This window comes from Adiantum capillus-veneris, chromosome 26, assembly GCF_014529385.1.
Source record: "Adiantum capillus-veneris isolate H3 chromosome 26, ASM1452938v2, whole genome shotgun sequence".
NCBI lineage: Eukaryota > Viridiplantae > Streptophyta > Polypodiopsida > Polypodiales > Pteridaceae > Adiantum > Adiantum capillus-veneris.
In genome coordinates, this window is record NC_140956.1 from 28,355,944 (window position 1) to 28,375,553 (window position 19,610).

The 19,610-nt window shown below is 43.9% G+C and overlaps 1 protein-coding gene across 4 annotated transcripts in view; it reads right to left on the minus strand.

Moving 5' to 3' along the window:
- LOC147423176 (protein ABA AND ROS SENSITIVE 1-like) overlaps positions 1-19,610 on the minus strand; it is a 138,367-nt gene that overhangs the window by 71,417 nt on the left and 47,340 nt on the right. For 2 of the 4 annotated variants that reach the window (XM_086501385.1, XM_086501386.1), the window contains exons 2-3: positions 6,650-6,686; positions 6,400-6,546 (exon numbers count right to left, since the gene is read on the minus strand). In XM_086501385.1, coding sequence (XP_086357511.1) covers positions 6,400-6,491 — 92 coding nt within the window. In that variant the 5' untranslated portion in view covers positions 6,492-6,546; positions 6,650-6,686. The remainder of the gene's footprint in view (positions 1-6,399; positions 6,547-6,649; positions 6,687-19,610) is intronic. The other 2 variants (XM_086501387.1, XM_086501388.1) reach the window with 1 other exon arrangement.

The following is a 19,610-nucleotide window of genomic DNA, read 5'->3' on the forward strand; positions in this document are numbered from 1 at the left end:
TCTCCGCCAAAAGAAATCTCTCTCTACCCCTTTCATGGTGGTAGCAATGCCGCGGTGACCCGTAAAAGGTGGACAATGGCAATCAGTCATAACCTTTTCCCTCAACGGCTGTGTAACGCACAACATAGTCTTTTTCATCAAGTAGCCTTCCCGAAGGGAGTATCCAGCTACTGTCTCCCCATCCTGTATCCGTGTGAAAATATCTGCAAAATCTGTATCTGTGGCACACTGATCGACCATATCCTCAAAGCTCCTATGATGTATCGCGGAAATAGCCAGAACCAACGGTTTCCGAGACAAAGCATCTGCCACCACATTCTTTTGTCCCTGCACATGGACAATCTGGAAGTGGAACTGTGACAAGATGTTCACCCACCGCATTTGCTTTTCCGAAAGCTGCTTCTGTGACAAGAAGTATAGCAAACTCTGATGGTTTGTAAAGACGGTAAAATCCGCTCCGAGTAGGTAATGCCGCCACTGAGTAAGAGCGTGGATAACCGCCAAAAGCTCTTTCCCATAGATCTGTGCTGTCATCTCCGGCCTAGAGAACAAACGGCTCTCGTAAGCTATGACATGGCCTTCTTGCATCAAGACCGCACCCAGACTATGACCACAAGCATCACAAAATACTTCAAATGACTTCTGCAAGTCCGGCAAAGTCAAATCTGGTCCTGTAGTGAATTTCTCTTTCAATGTCTGAAAGGCAGTCACCTCTGTGGGTCCCCACGAAAAAGGTACTCCTTTCTGTGTCAAGGTATGCAAAGGGGAAGCAACCTCTGCAATCTTTCGTATGAACCGCCTGTAGTACGAACACAGTCCCAAGAAGCTTCTAACTTCATGGACATTCCTCAAATCGGGCCAATCACGGATAGTCTCTATCTTGGCCGGGTCCATTCGCACTCCTGCTGCTGACACAATGTGTCCCAAAAAGTGTATCTCTAGTAGGAAAAATTCACTTTTCTTTGCATTAATCACTAACGTGTGATCTCGTAATGCCTGAAAGACATGACGCAGATGATCTCTGTGTTCTGTCTCATTCTTGGAGAAAACAATGATGTCGTCAAAGAAAGTGCCAACAAATAGCCTGTACTCTCGAAAAATCCTGTCCATCATCCGGTTAAATGTCGCAGGAGCATTGGTTAAGCCAAAAGGCATCACCAAAAACTCAAATAACCCAAAAGTCGTCCGAAAAGCTGTCTTGTAGACATCTCCTGGCGCTATCCTGATCAAATGATATCCACTCTTCAAGTCAATCCTGCTAAAGCATGAGGATCCCTGTAACCTGTCGAGTATATCATGGATCCTAGGAATCGGAAATCTGTTCTTGATGGTGATTTCGTTGAGAGTGCTATAATCGATGCACATTCTCCAAGATCTGTCTTTCTTCAAAACCAACAACACTGGAGAGCAATACGGTGAAGTACTAGGCTGGACAAGACCCTTTTCCAAGAGGTCTTTCACTGAGTTCATAATCTTTTCATTCTGTACTCGGCTCACACGATAAGGTGGCCGATTCGGTGGCGTGCTTCCAGATATCAGATCAATGGTATGATCTTCAGGCCCTCTCAAAAGCAATCGGCATGAGCGTGGAGAAAAAAAATCTTGGCGTTCTTTTCTTCAGGTCAAAACATATTTAACCTTTATCCATCGTTCAGTTCTCCCAAAAGAATGAGTAAGAAAACTGAAGTTCATCAAGTACAATCTCTAAGCCCTTCATTTATCAAAGTCGCTTTCTCGGCCCGGTAGTCAACCACAGCGTAGTTCTTGTGGTACCAAGGGATCCTGAGTAGAACGTCACTCGCATGCCCTGAACACCCCTGTCATTGCAAACGAAGTTTGCCAATGCTCGGTGTAATGGCAACATCCCATCCGGGTGCCAGTCGAACTACCTCCGCTTGTGGCGTCAGTCTGTCGGGCGTAGTTCCAAATCGAGCCGCCAATTCCAAGTGAAAAGAAGTTGGCCTTGGCTCCTTCAAAAGAGCTTCCTGATCCTTCACTTTGCCCCAAAAAAAAACGGCAAAGTTTGTACTTTCATTCATTAGATTCGGTGCAAGTCCCACGCCATGTGGTACCAGTTCTGCTTTTCTATCTGCCTTTTCTGCCACATTCCTCAGCTGCTCTCGAACTCTCAGACCTGTCGTCGTCTTTATCATTCTGTTCTTTCTGTGCCTTATCAGGGCACTTTGCGGAAATATGTCCATGTTTCCCGCATCCCAAGCACTTCCCCTCTCTGATGAAGCGAGCTCTCTCCTCAGGAGTAAGCTTGGGTCGTGCATCCTTTTTTTTCTCTGGGTTGCTCTTTTTCATTCTACTTTCATTCCCAGAAGTCTGTTCGGCTCGTTGTGTCATGGCCTCATCTGTGGGGTAGGTCAGACTGCCAGAGTGAATGGCAAAGCCCCGCTTCGCATGACTCATCAACTCCTGAATAGAAGCCTACTTCTGTTCCAAGCAGTGATCTCGGATCTCTGTAGGTAGACCCAAGGTAAACCGCTCAATCTGTTCTCTGAACGAGATCTTCTTGAATGAAGAGGCGGGTAGAAAAGAGCTCCAGAATCTTTCAGAATAAGAATTCACTGTATCGCTCTTGGTCATCCGGAGATGGTTCCAAGCAGCTCGTATATCTCGCTCAAACTCTTGAGTCAACCAAAAAGAAATAAAAAGCCTCTTGAATTTCAGCCATGTAACTGGCACAGTCTTGCTTAATAGAAGCGTGGACCACCAAGTACGAGCATTCCCCTTAAAGTAAGAGGCAGCTCTCCGAATCTTGGAGTGCTCTGAATAGCGTCCTCCCGCGAAAGCGATGTCAAACTGCTGTATAAAAGACAAAGCATTCGAAGCATCTGAGTATCTTGAAAAGTATCAAACTTGATCGAGTGGCCACCTTCCTTAAACTCTCGGACTTTCTTGCTTTTATCTTCGAGAAAGTCATACTGGTTGGCTTTGTAAAAATTCTTCTTGTTCGCATAAAACTTTCCGTCATCGGAAGCTGAGCTATCTGTAGACGAGTCCTCAGTAGAACTGTGAGTCTCTGGGCGAGATTTAGCCTTCTTTGCCTTTCTCTTGCCCTTTCCAAAGCGTTGCTTCTTGCTTCGCTTTTTACCTTTTCTAACTTCTTCGCTCGAATCCGAGGAGCTAGAAGAACTGTCAGAAGAAGAAGAAGAAGAACTGGGTAGGTCTTCAAACTTGACGCGCTTCTTCAATTTCTTTGTCTTGTCAAATGTCGACCGACGACCTAAATATCCCAGGAAGTCAGTACCTTTGTTCTGCTTTTTGCCGTGCTTTTTGCCTTTCTTTTGCGTGTCAAAAAGCTGAGCAATCCGTGCATCAACCACGTTCTCCAGTTCCTTCTCCGTATATTTCTTGGAGGCAGAAGGTTTCTTGAGAGCGGGTTTCGGGAGTGGTGTTGTGGTTCTCTGCCACTCCATCTGTACCTCTTCCAAAGAGGTCTGGTTCATATATTTTGCCATCTTCGGGTCCTTGGCAAAATTGAGCATCATCTTTGTTGCATCGCCGATCAACTGGCGACGCTCTATCTCTCGCCGCTCCGCCTAAGTAGGCCAAGGCGGGCCATACTCTCTACCTGAATCTTCGTTGTGATCCCAGCCCGCATCTCCAGATGCAGAGGGAGTCGACTGATCATTGCCTGAAGCCATAGGTGCCGCGGAAAAAAATTCGGGGATCGGATTTCCCGTAGAAGAGAAATCGGCCGTGCTCTGATACCACTGTAACAAACTTGGACACTCCAAGTCAAGAATCAACCGCGACAGCACCAAATAACCACTTCAAAACAATTCACAGATCACAATAGATTTGCATTGGCCCGGCGGAGTTCCGCGCCTAGAGATATTGGCCCCAAAGACTGGCGCCCCTTTCGGTATTTCTTTTTGTATTAATCAATCATCAAAGTACAAGAGAGCGGTTAGGGTTTCACTCTCAGACTCTGCGTCCAGATGCTCTGAGAAGTGAGGCCCTCACCACTAATTTAAAGGTTACAAGGGATGCCCAAAAGCAGAGCCCCAAAAGCTTTTAAAATCAAAAGCATCAGTTCTCTCTCTCTCTTAGAGAGTCTTTTCTCTTTTTTTTTTTTTAAAAGCAAAAGCAAAATTCACGTCGCTCATCATTTTCCAAAAAAAAAAAAAAAAAAATTATTTTTTTTTAATAATCCGTCTCCGCGATTTCCGGAAATTAGGGTTTTTGGCCAAAAATTAGGGTTTGCAGGAATTTTAGGGTTTCTGGCAGAAATTAGGGTTTCTGCTGTCCGCCACGTCATCACTTTGTGACATCGTCAAAGGAATCCTATGAACCTCAATGGTAGTCTAGCGAAAGAAGGTTGGGTAAATATAGAGTTTCAATTGATGGACATAAACATACTTAAGTTGCATGCGTTTGAAGAAATATAAATCTTTGAGGTACAACTCATTAACCTTTCACTCCGTTTGGTTATGAGCTACATGAACAACTTCTTTCTCCATTGCATACCCTCACTATTGGTAGATTTTCCCCCGACACCTATCCCCAATAGTGGTGGAACTCCCTCATGCCTATGTTTTGTGCTAGAAGGAAACTTGTGTTGCCTATGTTTTGAAACTTTGCCTCTATCAACCTTCTTCCCCATATCTTGCAGGTTGGTGCTTCAAATCCATGGTTATTAGAGGTGGATAATCTCACCATAATGTAGATTTCCACATATTTCAATCTAAGAAACGGAGGAAATTCTTATACCTTAGCACATCCTAGCGCACAAGGAAAGGAAAGTGAAAGGTAAGCTGGTCCAGAAATACTTGGTCAAGTTCACGAACTACCCTTCTCTTGATGCGAAGCGGATGGAGAAGGAGGACTTGGAAAATACTCCTTACTTGTTAGAGCTTTACCTTGAAGCTTTCGGTCTAACTGTGGCTATTCCAAAAGCGCACGTTGATTCAATAGGTTGGGTCTAGTGTAGCACGTGCTACACAAGAGAGGAGCCACTCAACTCCTTTGTCACAAACTCCCGATACATTGAGATAGAGACAACCAATTTGTCTCTGGCATTTTTGGTGGTATTGATGTGCTAAGAGTGCTCTGTCAGGTGACTGCTATATAATTTGTACATAGATTATTTACCATAATATGTGACATTATGGTTGAAATTTCAAGAAATTGATTTTAGCATTGAACAAATGTTGAGTACTCTCGCAAATGTGTTTGTCTGAGTATGTGAGATGAAATGCCAACAGCATTTTATCTCTATTCACCAATAGGGGTGGCATTGATCATAAACACAATGAATTAAGTGCATCTCGACATGTGTTACAAATCAATGAGACCTAAATGTGAGGACTAAATGATTCAATGAGTATTTGAGCATATAAAAGAACCTTCCATCTCTCTTTCACAAACTCTCCTCAGGAAGAAGAAGTGACTCCCCGCTCCACAGGCCCTCTCTCATCAAGACTATTCCCGCCCTCCCTATTGTTGTAGACCCTCGTTCAGGTCGTCTAGAGTCCATTAAGTCCACCAACAGAATGTAGAGCTCAATTGCACCAGAAAAAAGTATATTCTTGCACCACTTCGATGGTGATAGCTTGTTGCATTTTACTATGCGCAGCCCATAGTCGTCATAGACGAGGTTGCATACAATAGAATAGACCTCAAAGAACATCTATGTTTCACAATAGATCAGTGACGGACTTGGAAATTATCAAGCAATGAGCTAATTGATCTATATGATGCGTGAAATCGTTCTTGTTTTGGTTGTTTTGATATTGTTCTTTTCCATCTAGACGTAGCAATGTCCTCTACTATACCCAACTCCCAAATTGAAGTTACAGGCATATCAAGAAGCTTTGACTGCCTTGAATAGAGTGTTGACCCTCAAATCCCAAAGTTGTGGAGAATCTTTTGGTAAATTAAACTTAGTCCAAGGGTTGAGGACCACAAACTTACTACTAGTGAAGAGTGAGTAGGCAAGAAACAATGTAAAGGGCAATCTTATGTGAGTTTATCACTTCACAGTCTGCTTTACATGTTGTGCCTTTTAGGCACCTGTAATGATGTCCAAATATCTCTGTCTTAGTCACATACAGCATTGTTGAAGGACGACGTACATGGGTATCTCGATAGATCAAGGAAAAATCCATAGATAAATGCAAGTAACCTATCTGAGCTCATGGAAGTCAACCTTCCGCATTGTTGAAAGAGGTCATACATCAAGGCAAAATCCATACATAAATGCAAGTAACCTAACTAAACTCATGACAGTCATCCACAAAACAATAATAAAACCAACCATGTCATGCATAGTGTTCACTAAATAATACAACATCTCCACACTTCTCTCTCTCTCTCTCTCTCTCTCTCTCTCTCTCTCTCTCTCTCTCTCTCTCTCTCTCTCTCTCTCTCTTTGTGTGGAAGAGTCACCTGACGAGAGGAGAATCGATTCGCTTCTTCCGTTCTTGCGCAGCTTCACGCATTCGGGACTTGAGGAGCGCTTTCTTCTTTGCTGCATCCATGGCACTGCAATTGAGCTCACTTCTCTGTATTGTCAACCGACTTGCCTAATCGTTGCTGCAATGCATACATCATGCTCATGAGTTATTTTCGGTTTATATGACAAACTTCTATGGCAACCTTGAGGCTTGAACACAAACAAAAACAAAGAAAGTGGTACATGTGCGCATAGTAGTGCCCTTCGACAAATAGATAATCTGCAACAAGAAGACACAACTTAGAGAGAGGAAAACATATATTTTTCTTTCTTTATATTCAAATTACAAGTTGTCCTTGATCCATCGATGCTCACTACTCAATGTGTGTGTACCATGCTTCGAAACATGAGAATTTAAGAGTGTGTATGCAAAACATTTATCAACTAAATGAGCCAATGGTACGAACGAGAAAAGACACAAATGGTATTAAACATGTAATAAGGCTTTGTCGTGTGCATGTAATTGAATCCCTTTGACCTAAATCAATGAAGATTAGGCGTACATATACTAAACGACAAATAGACTTACGAGTTCATGCAGTTTAAGATGTTATAATGTGTGTAATGCAAAGAGTTAGCATTGTTCATCTTACTCTGTATAAGTCACTAGAATTTATTGTATCTCAAGAATCATAACTTCTACAAAATGCTATAACTACTAAAAACTTGTAATAACTTGTGTTGATAGTATTTCTCTAGCATCTACTGTATGTTGTTTATATTCGAAACCTCTTATGCTACCAAAGCATAGTAAAAATTGTGTCTTCGTCAATCTTAATTTATTTGTTTCAATACAAATAATACATTCTCTTTCTAAATCCTCAAAGGCCAAAACCTACTTCACGTAACTACCAAAAAATAACTAAAAAAGAGAATGAAAATTACAATAAATGTATCTTCAATAGATCATGCATGATTTGAAACCAGAATCCTCCTGATTGCAAGAGCTACACTTGTAAGAGTGAGATGGCCATTTTTCTCTCAATAAAAACATAAAACCAACTAGCAAGGTATTGCTTTACATTTTATTTTTCTCTCAATTAAAACCTAAAACCAACTAGCAAGGTATTGCTTTACATTTTATTTTTTTTAAATTGCTATTCAAATTGCTACTTTCATTTTTTCTTTTTTCACTTTTTGGTTTCTTCAAAAAATAGGCGACACAAGCTCCTTTCTAGCACAAAACATAGGCACGAGGGAGTTCCACCACTATTGGAGATAGGTGTCGGGGGAAAATCTACCAACAGTGAAGGTATGCAATTGGGAAAGAAGTTGTTCATGTAGCTCATAACCAAACGGAAGTGAAAGGTTAATGAGTTGTACATCAAAGATTTATATTTCATCAAACGCATGCAAGTTAAGGATGTTTATGTCCACCAATTGAAACTCTATATTTCACCAACCTTCTTTCGCTATTGAGGTTCATAGGATTTCTTTGACGAGATGGACTACTTGGCCAAAGTTGAAAAACTAGGCTACAACCTTTCAAGAAAGACGAGTGGGGTTTGCTATACTGCTAGTTTTTACTTTCTATTTCAAAAGCTTGTTCAAAAAATTTGAGTCAATTCATTAGCTTGTTTGAATTCTATTAGGCTGCATATCTTGAAGGGTGGCCCAAAAGAATGAGTTCTTAGATTGAGCTTTAAAACTCGAGTGCTTTGTGTTGCAAATTGTAAGGAAGCAAAATTGTGAGGGGAACTTGAAAATTTGTCACACTAGTATTTTTCGAAGCTTTTGGTGAGAAAAACAATGATACAAAATCCAAGTTGTACACATTAGCAACATACACCTATAAAGTATGTCCATTGGCTACTCTAGTTCTTCTCCAAATCATCCTACATTTGTTGCTGCTCTTGTCCATGCTAGATCCAAGCTCGGATCACTGTCATGCATATAGGCTTTTGTTGTGTGTCAAAGCGCACAAATTTTCATTTTGCCTACAAGACTTGCTACTTGCATGTAGCTTTCTTTTTGAGAGGGAGAACCCTCCCACTCTCTTGTCCTTTGAGCACAGATTAATACAAAAAGAAATACCGAAAGGGGTGCCAGTCTTCGGGGCTAATATCTCTAGGCACAGGACTCCGCCGGGCCGTATCAAATCAATTGTGAACTGTGAACTGTTTCAAGTGAATCTCTGTTGTGTCGCGGTAGAATCTTGACTTGGAGTGTCCAAGTTTGTTACATCCACTCATGACTACATAGCTTTTGGGCATCAGTTTCTGCTAGCAGTTGCTTTTTGTGCCTACGTGTCTTAAATATGAGGCCTTCATGGTCTTTTTACATATCACTGTTGTACAGAGATCAGTAAGAACTCCGCTCCACTACGTCTTGTCTACACTTTTCGATCATCTCTCTTTCAATTTCAACACTTGCAGTTTCAATTCATTTGTGGTAGAGTGTCTATTTCGCCGCCCAGTTAGTGTCTCGCAGTTAAACCAAACCACGTTAAAAGAGACGGTGCTTCTTGTTTTCTCTCTAAGCTTTTTCCCCTTTCCTTATTTTTGGCAAGTTGTCAGCTTCTCCATGTTTTTGAAGGAAAAGAGAGGACACCCTCTAGTATTTGAGCATATAAAAGCACCTCCCATCTCTCTTTCACAAACTCTTCTCAAGAAGAAGAAGTGACCCCCCACCCCACGGACCCTCTCTCATCAAGACTATTCCCGCCCTCACTATTGTTGTAGACCCTCATTCACGTTGTTTAGAGTCCATTAAGTCCACCGACAGAATGTAGAGCTCAAGTGTACAAAAAAAAAGTGTATTCTTGCGCCACTTCGATAGTGATAGCTTGTTGCATTTTACTATGCGCAGCCCATAGTTGTCATAGACGAAGATGCATACAATAGAATAGACCTCAAAGAACATCTATGCTTCACAATAGATCAGTGACAGACTTATGAAAATGTCAAGCAAGGAGCTAATTGACCTATATGATGGGTGAGGTCGTTCTTGTTTTGATTGTTTTGTTCTTCTTTTTCTCCATCTAAACATAGCAGTGTCCTCTACTATAGCCAACTCCCCAATTGGAGTTACACGCATATCAAGGAGTTGTGACTGCCTGGAATAAAGTGTTGACTCTCAAATCCCAAAGTTGTGGAGGATCTTTTGGTAAATTAAACTTAGTCCAAGGGTTGAGGACCACAAACTTACCACTAGTGAAGGGTAAGTAGGCAAGAAGCAATGTAAAGGGAAATCTTCAAAGCAATATGTGAGTTTATCACTTCAAATAATCAAAAAGACACTAACTACACGGTCTGCTTTACATGTTATGCCTTTTAGGCACCTATAATGATGTTCAAATATCTCTGCCTTAGTCTCAGCATAGTTATAGGGAACGGGGGGGACGGGCCCTAGGACTGGGGGACGCCCGGAACTGGGCCAGGGACGGACGGTTTTTCGGCCGGACGGAGGGGTCGCAGGCTGCCGGGCTGGGGACAATCGGAACGGCCGGCGGCGGCCGGGAACGGAAAATTCCAAGCGCCCAAAAAAAATCAAAATTTGAAAGAACTGACCTTTCAAAACGGCCAGTTGCAGCCAACGACCATATTTTGGGGGGGGGGGGGGGGGGGGGGGGTTTGGCCCTTTGGAGGCTGTAAAGCCTCCCTTGGGCCTCTTATTCCCTCAATCTCTCTTCTCTACTCAAGCTACGACTACACGTCGTACGGTCTACCTTCTAGAGGCTTCTAAGCCTTCTAGTATCTACACTCTACACTCTTAGCTCTACCCTTGAGTCTCCACTCCCTCCCTCTCTTCTACCCTCTCAACTTTGAAGCTCTCCTCTACTCTCTCTCCACACAAGCTCTCCTCTAACTTCTAAGCTCTACTCTCTCTCCACCATCATGTCATCTCAAGCCAACTCCACTTCTCAAGCCGGCTCTTCTCAAAGGAGACCCGCCGTGCAAACATGGTCGTGGTGGGATGAAGTCGACTTTAGCACGCATGGCAAAGGTGGCGGTGCAAGACCATGGACATGCAAGCTATGCCCGTACAAGAGAACGGGTGGTTCAAACAAAGTGCGAGCCGATCTTCTTCATGAATCCAATCACGAGGTGAAGTTTTGCCCTCGAGTAACTCCCTAGAAGAGGTTAGATCTTCTTGAGAAGCTCACGGTGTATGAGGTCGCGGAAGCGGCCAAGAGGGGCCGTTTTGTTGCCGTTGATCCCTCCGCCACGGCGACACCGCGAGAGCAAAGGGAAGCCAACCTTGACGACATCTCTCAATCATTCAAGACAAATGCATCTTCACCGTCCTCTTCCATTGTGCATCGCCAAAGCACCCTCAACGAAAATTGAAATCCTAAATTGAAGGAAGAGGTGGATAGGTCAGTTGCCCGATTCTTCTTCCACGACCACATTGCCTTCCATGCTTCGCGGTGAGTTTCCCTTGGCATATGTACATTGCAATCTTCCATTTTGTATTCATTATGGGTTCTAACTTCTCGACTCTCGACTCTCGACTCTCGACTCTCGACTCTCCATACTAACACAACATGCTCTATTTTGTGTGGATAGCTCTCCATACTTTCGAACCATGGTTATGAAAAAAGGGGAATATGGCTCCTCTTATGTGCCACCTTCATCGGAGAGGCTTTGCACCACCCTCCTTGACAAAGAGAAGCTTGCCGTGGAGCAAGCGGCCCAAGCAACAAAGGATTTGTAGGAGACCAATTGTCACCAGGAGGTGTATTTTTCCTGTTGCCTTCCGTAAATAAGTATTAGATATATTTATTTTATTTTTACTTGTTTGTCCCAAAACCCTTGAAAAGGTGCAGCCAAATGGGTTTCTCACATCGGGGATCTAGGTCGGTCAGACAGGGACTGCCCGGGCCAGTTAGCACTGAATTCTGATGAGTATGGAAGCTCGTGTGCGCCAAACTGGAATTTGGGCCACTCGTCAAGTACATAATACATTGGTGTGAGCTCTGGTGGAGCAGAAGTCACGATTTCTTCCATTGGTGGTGGATGTAAATTATACCAATCTCCTTCTACCAACTGTAGATGGACTAGGCTCCGCATAGGGTGTAACAAGCACTAATGCTTGTTCATCTATGACTCCTTCGGAGTGCATGTACTTTACAGGCAATGCATTATGTCCTGGGTACGGAGGTTGTTGACCCAACACAGGTTGAGGTCTTTCCATACACATTGGTGGTCTTTGAGCTTGGGCCAAATTAGGCTGATATCTGTACATGGGTTGTCCTTGTGGCCTCATAGGCACGTACTGAAAATTCCCATCATACTTTGGTTGGAAGTAGCACTCGTAAGTCTCATGGTTGATCCATTTATCCTCAATTGCACACCATTTTTGTTGCCTAATTGGTTGTCCCTGTTGAGGTATCCCTTGTCCTGGTCCCCTCATAGGCTCTTTTTGCATGTTGTTCATCATGTCGTTCATACTTTTGAGCATATCTTCTATGGCTGAAAGTGGTGCTGCAGCAGCCGTTCCACTTGTGCTGGTTTAGTGGATGTTGTTTTCTCACTTTGGTTATCCTTAGGGACATCTTCGTTAAAAATATCACAATTGTCTCCTAAGTCAATAGCATCTGACACACTCTTCTAGGGTTATGCTTTTTACTGTAGAGTATAGCATGAAGTTCTTTGTTTAGCAGTCCTTCTAGAAACAAAGATACGAGTCGTTCTTCTGCAGGTATCTCTAGCCCTGGGCATCTGGCAATGTATTGTTTCATTCGAGTTGTACATTTCCTAATAGACTCATCATGTTTCTGTTTAAAACTGAAGATTTGAGCTACCGTATTATGTTTGATCCCCGTTTTGGAACAAGCAGCCAGTAAATTAACCCACATTGTAGATGGTGGTCAAATGGTAGTCTTCAATGATGGTCAGGAGACCGATAGGGACGCCATGGAAGCATCTCCTAAAATTTAGGGAACTGCTATTTTTGACCAGAAAATGTGTTCGCGTCATTACCTCTGGAATGACAAGAGGAACATTTTATTGCTCTGCTGCCGAGTCAACTGACGCACCAGTTGAGATATTTTTAGCAGGGAAAGCTGTCCCATTGCGTGCGGGAGCCCTTGGGACACGCGTAGGCGTGTTCGCTCCGCTAATAACGATCCGAAACAGGGAATTACAGCCTGCTGTGTTTTTTTGCAGGTTTAGGGTTTCGCACCTAAACTGCAAGGGAACATCGGGGGAGCCTCGTGAGAGCCTTGGGATGCGTGTACAGGCTTTTGGGCTCCCAACAGTGAAAAACGGAGAATTACAGCCCACTGAATTTCTGTGACAGCTCACCAAAAAGCTTCCAGATATCGAGGGAATCCGTCCTAGACAAGTGTTTTTGACCTACAGGGGTTTTTGCGAGGGTGTCGGTCTCGTGTGCGCAGTGACATTCTAGTCGCTGGACGCAACTGTGTTCTCTTCCCTTCTCAGTGCTCTGTGTAAAGTTAACAGGTAATTGAAATAGTACCGCCCTCTACGTTGTACGGGCCGGTTACATGGTTCCATCGACGGGATAGTCACTTTTTCTTCAGAAAGTGCAGCGTGGATTGTTGTGGGTGAAAGCAACACAGAGCTTGTCGATACGGCAGAGAAGAGAGACCAAGTACCTGAAGAGGGATCTTCCTCACATGGCACAGAGAAAATTCCTTCAACTCTTCAAGAAGAGGACAGGTTGTTCAGAACTCAACCGCGTTGTTGCATGGACATGTTTCAGCAGTTGGCTAACAACCCAAGGATGCATGAATTCTTACAGGCTCCGACACAGGGTTTTCAGCCTCCTACACAAGGCATGACTAAGCCGTTGCAAGAAAAGGAATTTCCAATGCGCAGAGGACTCATGATGCTCGAGGGAAAGTCCATGTGGTTGAGCAACTAGCGGTGTCCAATGATCCAAAGCAGCTTCCTTTAGCTGGACAGGAACCATTTGTGAATGGTCAAGGGAGTAATGAACACGCTGTGTGTCAGACCCTTCCATTACCTAATACTTATCCTGGTTATTTTGGAGGTGGTTCAGTGTTTCAAGCTATGGCTGGACCTTCCACAGGTTATATGCCAGGGAATGTGTTCGGGACAATGCAAACAGGCATGGGTAACCCTATGTACGCGAACATGGGTGTCCAACCAGGTTTTCAGGGTGCCTATGGCCAGTTTCGAGTGCCTAGAACACAATTTGGTATGGCTGGTTTTTCGCAGCCATACGTACAAAATGCAGATATGACAGGGAAAACAGTTGATGCGAGTGCTGGAATGAACACTCATGGAGCACCACTGTTACAGGCACCTGTTTATGATAATGTGGCTCCTTTGAGTCAGCTTAAGGATTACAAGGAAGGTGGACAGAGAGTGAAGTTTGAAACTTTCCGAGGAACTGAGGACCAATTGAAGGCTTTGTTAGGGAATAAAGGCCTAAGTGCCTTGTACTTATAACTTATAAGTTAAAAAGACTTATAAGTGAGGGGGCCCAAGTGTGAATGGCCCCCTAGTCACTTACTCATATACTCAAATGTGAAGCCCAAAAGAAGATAGCGTGACTTCTCCCAAATTCAACGAGCTCTCTCTCTCTCTCACGTTTTTCCTGCACAAGCTTCTTCTGCGCCACTCTTCCCTTCTCCTTCACTCTCATTGCATAGGACATCAAGTGGGCTCTCTCTCCTGCTTCCCCACACATGGTATCAGAGCTTTAGGGTTTCCAAGAGAGCCATCTTCGCAACACAGATCAGAATTCTGTTTTTGCTCGCTGCGGGAAGGATATTCAACCGTTTTCGATCAACTCTGTCGCGAAGGGATCCTCTCACCGTGTAGAATCGACCTCCGGTGACAGTTTCCCCAAAATCAGGGTTTCAAAAACTGGCGAACAGCAGCCTATTTCTGCTGAAATTGACCAATTTCGGGGTCAATTTGATGCAATTTCATTAGGGCAAGTCTCACAAGTCAATCTTACAGGTGTTTCCACCAACGAGGTTCTGAAAATTCAGCAAAACAGGTGTTTACAGGTCTGATTTTTGCCCTAAAACAGGGAATTTCAGCAAGCAAATGATGTATACACCTTGTGGAAACCTTTGGTAAGGGTTTGGCAGTGAATGTACGCTGTTTTGGGGTGATTTCGCGTGAAATTTGCTCGCTGTTTTTCTGTAACAGCAAGCTGTTTTTTGCCCGATTGCGCACATTTGGGCGTGTTTAGGTCGGCAAAACAGGGTTTCAGTGTTTGCAATCACTCAGAATGGCTTCTAGCAGTGAAAGTGGCAATTTGTTGCACATTCGCAAGCTTGAAGGTGCCCATAACTTTGCTATATGGAAGAAGCAATGTTATAATGTGATGTTGCAGAAGAAACAGGCGAAACCTATTAAGTTACAGGGTGTGAAACCGGTTGATATGGAGGTTGAAGAATGGGAAGAAGTGGACGAGTTGGCTCGTTCCACGATCATGCTTTCGGTGTCTGACAATTTACTCTTCAATGTAGAGAATGAGCAGACAGCATGGGGCATGTGGAAGCGTTTAGACGAGTTGTATGCACAGCAGAGTGCTGCCAGTAAAGTGTATTGGCTTAAGAAGCTTATGGATCTCCGCAAGGAGGGCACGCACATGTTAGTGCACCTCAATGAATTCAATTCTATTTTCAGCCAACTGACAGAGCTGAAATTCACGATTGATGAGGAGTTCAAAGCTACTTTTCTGCTATGCACATTGCCCGAGAGTTGGGATGTATTCCGGACAGCTCTTAGTAACTCAAGTGCTTCACTTAAGTATGCAGATGTAGAGAGTTCTCTCTTGATGGAAGAGATGAACAGGAAGAACACCACAGGTGGGTCTTCTAATGCATTGCACTTGAGAGGCAGGTCTCAACAGAGGGAGAAATCTGACAGTAAGGACAGGGCACGCAGCAAATCTCGTAGGAAAGATGTTGTGTGTCATCATTGTGGAAAGAAAGGGCATTATAAACGGGAATGCTATGAGTGGAAGAAAGAGAAGAACAAGGGTGCTGAAACTGATGCAAAGGACAAGGGAAATGCCAAGAAGAGCACTGTGTTGATTGAGGAAATCAATGTTGCTAGTAGTTGTGACAGTGACAGCAGCATTGATGTACTCAATGCCTCTTCTGTGGATGCACATACCCTTGCTATGGGTTCTGATGTGGACATGCATACTTGGATTCTTGATTCAGGTGCCTCCTTTCATGTAACACCTCATAGGGATTGGTTTACACAGTACTCAGGTGAGGTGCAGGGCACTGTTTATTTGGGAGACAACTATGCATGTGACATTGCAGGTATTGGCAGTGTCCAGTTTTCTTTTGCTGATGGTATGACTTTTGTTTTGCACAAAGTGCGTCATGTGCCACAACTCAAGAAGAGTTTGATTAGTACAGGGCAGCTAGATGATGCAGACTATCACACCACTTTTGGTGATAGCAAGTGGAAAATTTGTAAAGGGACCCGGATTGTAGCCAAGGGTTGTAAATCGGACACTTTGTATCCTTTGCATGTATCTAGTGTGCGTGACCATGTTGTCGCCGTAACCGAGCAGCCAAGTGTTTCTTTGTGGCATGGCCGGTTGGGACACATGAGTAAAAGAGGAATGGAAACTCTGTCTCGTTGTGGTTATTTGCCGTGTTTGAGGTATGCTGATTTTTCTCATTGTGAGCACTGTATTTATGGTAAGCACAGTCAAACACCGCACAAAAGGTCTATTTCTTTGAAGTCTGACAGGTTAGACTTAGTGCATTCCGATGTATGTGAAATGCCACAGTTGTCCTTAGGGGGAAAGAAATATTTTGTCTCGTTTATCGATGATGCTACACGTAAGGTGTGGGTGTATCCAATACGTGCTAAAAGCGATGTTTTGGATACTTTCAAGAAGTTTCTTGCGTTTGTTGAGAATCAAACTGACAAGAAGCTTAGGTCTTTGCGCTCAGACAATGGGGGGGAGTATGTATCAAAAGCATTTATTGACTTTTGTGCTACTAAAGGTATTAAAAGAGAGCTCACGGCTCCTTTTAATCCCTCTCAGAATGGAGTTGCAGAGAGGTTGAACCGGACTATCCAAGAGAAAGTTCGGAGTATGCTATCACATGCTGCATTACCTCATGGTTTTTGGGCAGAAGCTGTGCAAACAGCTATTCACTTGATTAATCGCTCACCTAGCAAGGCTTTGGGTGGAAAGGTGCCTGAGGAGGTGTGGTCTGGCAAGCCACCCTCATATGCACATTTATGAGTGTTTGGTTGTGAGGCCTATGTTCACATCCGGAGTGAACTGCGCACCAAACTAGAACCAAAGTCTCATAAATGTATTTTCCTAGGATATGGTGAGGATGGTGAAATGGGGTATAGATTATGGGATCCCGCATTACGGAAAATCATACGCAGCAATGATGTCATCTTCAATGAGGATTGCATGCACAAACAACCCACAAAGGTCGAGGAAGTGCGCCGGGTTGTTTTTCGTGAAGATGTTACATATGGACAGCCAAGAAGGCCCAATGTTCAGCAGCCTTTACATGCTGAAAATGGTGCTGAAAATCAGCCATTAGCTGCTGAAAATCAGCCCCAACAAGTTGCCATTGATGCACCACAGGTAGGAGAACAGGTTGATGCTCCTAGACCGCCCGTTGTTGCGATGCAACCGGCTGAACAGCCTGCTGTTTTTGATGGTTTACAAGCTGAAAATCCACCTGTTATGGATCATTGGGTGCGTAGGTCTACTCGGGTGACAAGGCCCCCCGATAGATATGAACCGTCTTTAGACTATGTCATGCTTACTGATTGTGGTGAGCCGTCTTGCTATAAAGAGGCTATGCAACGGGAAGAAAGTAAGAAATGGTTCAAAGCAATGGTTTCGGAAATGCAGTCTCTGGAGAAAAACCATACATGGGACTTGGTTGATTTGCCTAAAGGGCATAAGGCTCTGCCATGTAAATGGGTTTACAAGACCAAGGTCACATCTGATGCTTCCTCTAAGTACAAAGCACGTTTGGTTGCTAAAGGGTACAAGCAAAAGCATGGTGTGGATTTTGATGAGATTTTTTCTCCTGTTGTAAAGCTTGCCACATTACGTCTTGTTTTAGGCCTGGTTGCTTCTGAAGATATGGAGTTAAAGCAAATGGATGTCAAAACAGCGTTTTTGCATGGCGATTTGCTTGAGATGATCTATATGATGCAGCCTCCATATGTAAAACTGACTGCACATGACTGCCCAAACACAGATGATATGCGGGCTGAAATGGCCAAGATTCCTTATGCATCAGCCGTTGGCAGTTTGATGTATGCTATGGTTGCTACACGTCCGGACATTGCATTTGCGGTGGGAGTAGTAAGCAGGTACATGAGCAATCCTGGCAAAAAGCATTGGGAAGCAGTGAAGTGTATCTTGAGATACTTGAAAGGCACTAAAGACTTGTGCATTTGTTTTGGGAAGAGTGAGACATCTGTGCATGGCTTTACAGATGCAGATTTTGTTGGACATCCAGATTGCAGGAAGTCTACCTCTGGATATGTGTTTACATTCACAGGAGGTGCAGTTTCTTGGATTTCTAAACTGCAAAAATGTGTTGCTTTGTCTACCACTGAGGCTGAGTATGTGGCTGCCACTGAGGCATGCAAAGAAGCTTTGTGGCTCATGCGTTTGGTAGAAGAGCTTGGCATTAAGTCACCGGTTCCTGTGCTACACTGTGATAGTCAGAGTGCTATTATGCTTGCAAGGAATCCTGTTTTTCATGCCAAGACAAAGCACATAGAGGTGAAGTATCATTTTATCAGGAGTGTGCTTGATGACAAAAGCATTACACTTGTCAAGGTGCACACAGATGACAATCCTGCAGATCTTTTGACCAAGAGTCTTCCAGCAGAGCGGTTTGCATATTGCCGTCAGATGATGGGTGTTGGATGAGTAAGTGCATGATCAGCTGTTGTATCATAGTTAGCTGATTCTTTGATCTCCCAAGGTACACTGCCTTTAGGTGGGAGGTTGTTAGGGAATAAAGGCCTAAGTGCCTTGTACTTATAACTTATAAGTTAAAAAGACTTATAAGTGAGGGGGCCCAAGTGTGAATGGCCCCCTAGTCACTTACTCATATACTCAAATGTGAAGCCCAAAAGAAGATAGTGTGACTTCTCCCAAATTCAACGAGCTCTCTCTCTCTCTCACGTTTTTCCTGCGCAAGCTTCTTCTGCACCACTCTTCCCTTCTCCTTCACTCTCATTGCATAGGACATCAAGTGGGCTCTCTCTCCTGCTTCCCCACAGGCTTTGACCTTCATACAGCAGTTCGATGCAGCTTATGCTGGAGAAAACTTCACGGAATCTTCAAAGATACGCAAGGCTGCCACTTTCTTGAAAGGGAATGCGCTCCAATGGTGGACCGCATTGTTGAACCAAGGTCAAGCCCCAACAACGTGGGTCCAATTCAAACAGCTTTTTGCGCCTGCATGGTTGACAAACACTTTTGAAGTGGATGTGATGACAGAATGGCACGAGTTGAATGCTAAACAGTGTGCGAATTTGGAAGAGTACAGTAAACAGTTTTGGGCCGCACTGTTGCCAGTCACCTCTTACAGGTTTGTGCCATTGTCAGAACAGATTGAGAAGTACTATTGCGGATTGCCCAAGAAAATCAGGGACTACTGCACAAAGACTACTGTCATGAATATGTTTCAGTTGATAGAGAATGCAAGAGTGGCCAGCAATCTGTCGAAGGGAGATTCCGATGGATTTAATAGCCACAAGAAAGGGGCCCAGGGCAAACAGTTTTCAGCCAAGGGCAATGTTGCAGCAAAGCCTTCTGAGTCTCCTGCAAAGAAGCCCTCCACTGAAGAAGCTGAGACGTCCAAGAAGCAATCTAAATCTTCTTCGGAACGAGGACAAGGACAAAAAAGGCATTTTTCTGGCAAAACTTTTCAAGAAAGGAAAGCTCTTAGGGAGGCCAAGAAATGCTACATTTGTGAACACGAAGGACACTTTGCAAATGAGTGCCCACAGAAGAAGTCACACGATAAGGATGACAAGTCAGACCATAAAGGGAAGAAGCCAAAGCCGAGTGCAGGACTTGTTCCAGATTTGGTTGGAGATCAGCCAAACACAGATGCCACGGAGCTATGCAGAGCTTGGGGCAAAGTTAGAGACCAAACAGTGCTGGTTTTCTTTGATCCAGGAGCCCGTGCAAATTTCATATCACCAGAATTGGCATCAAAGTTGGG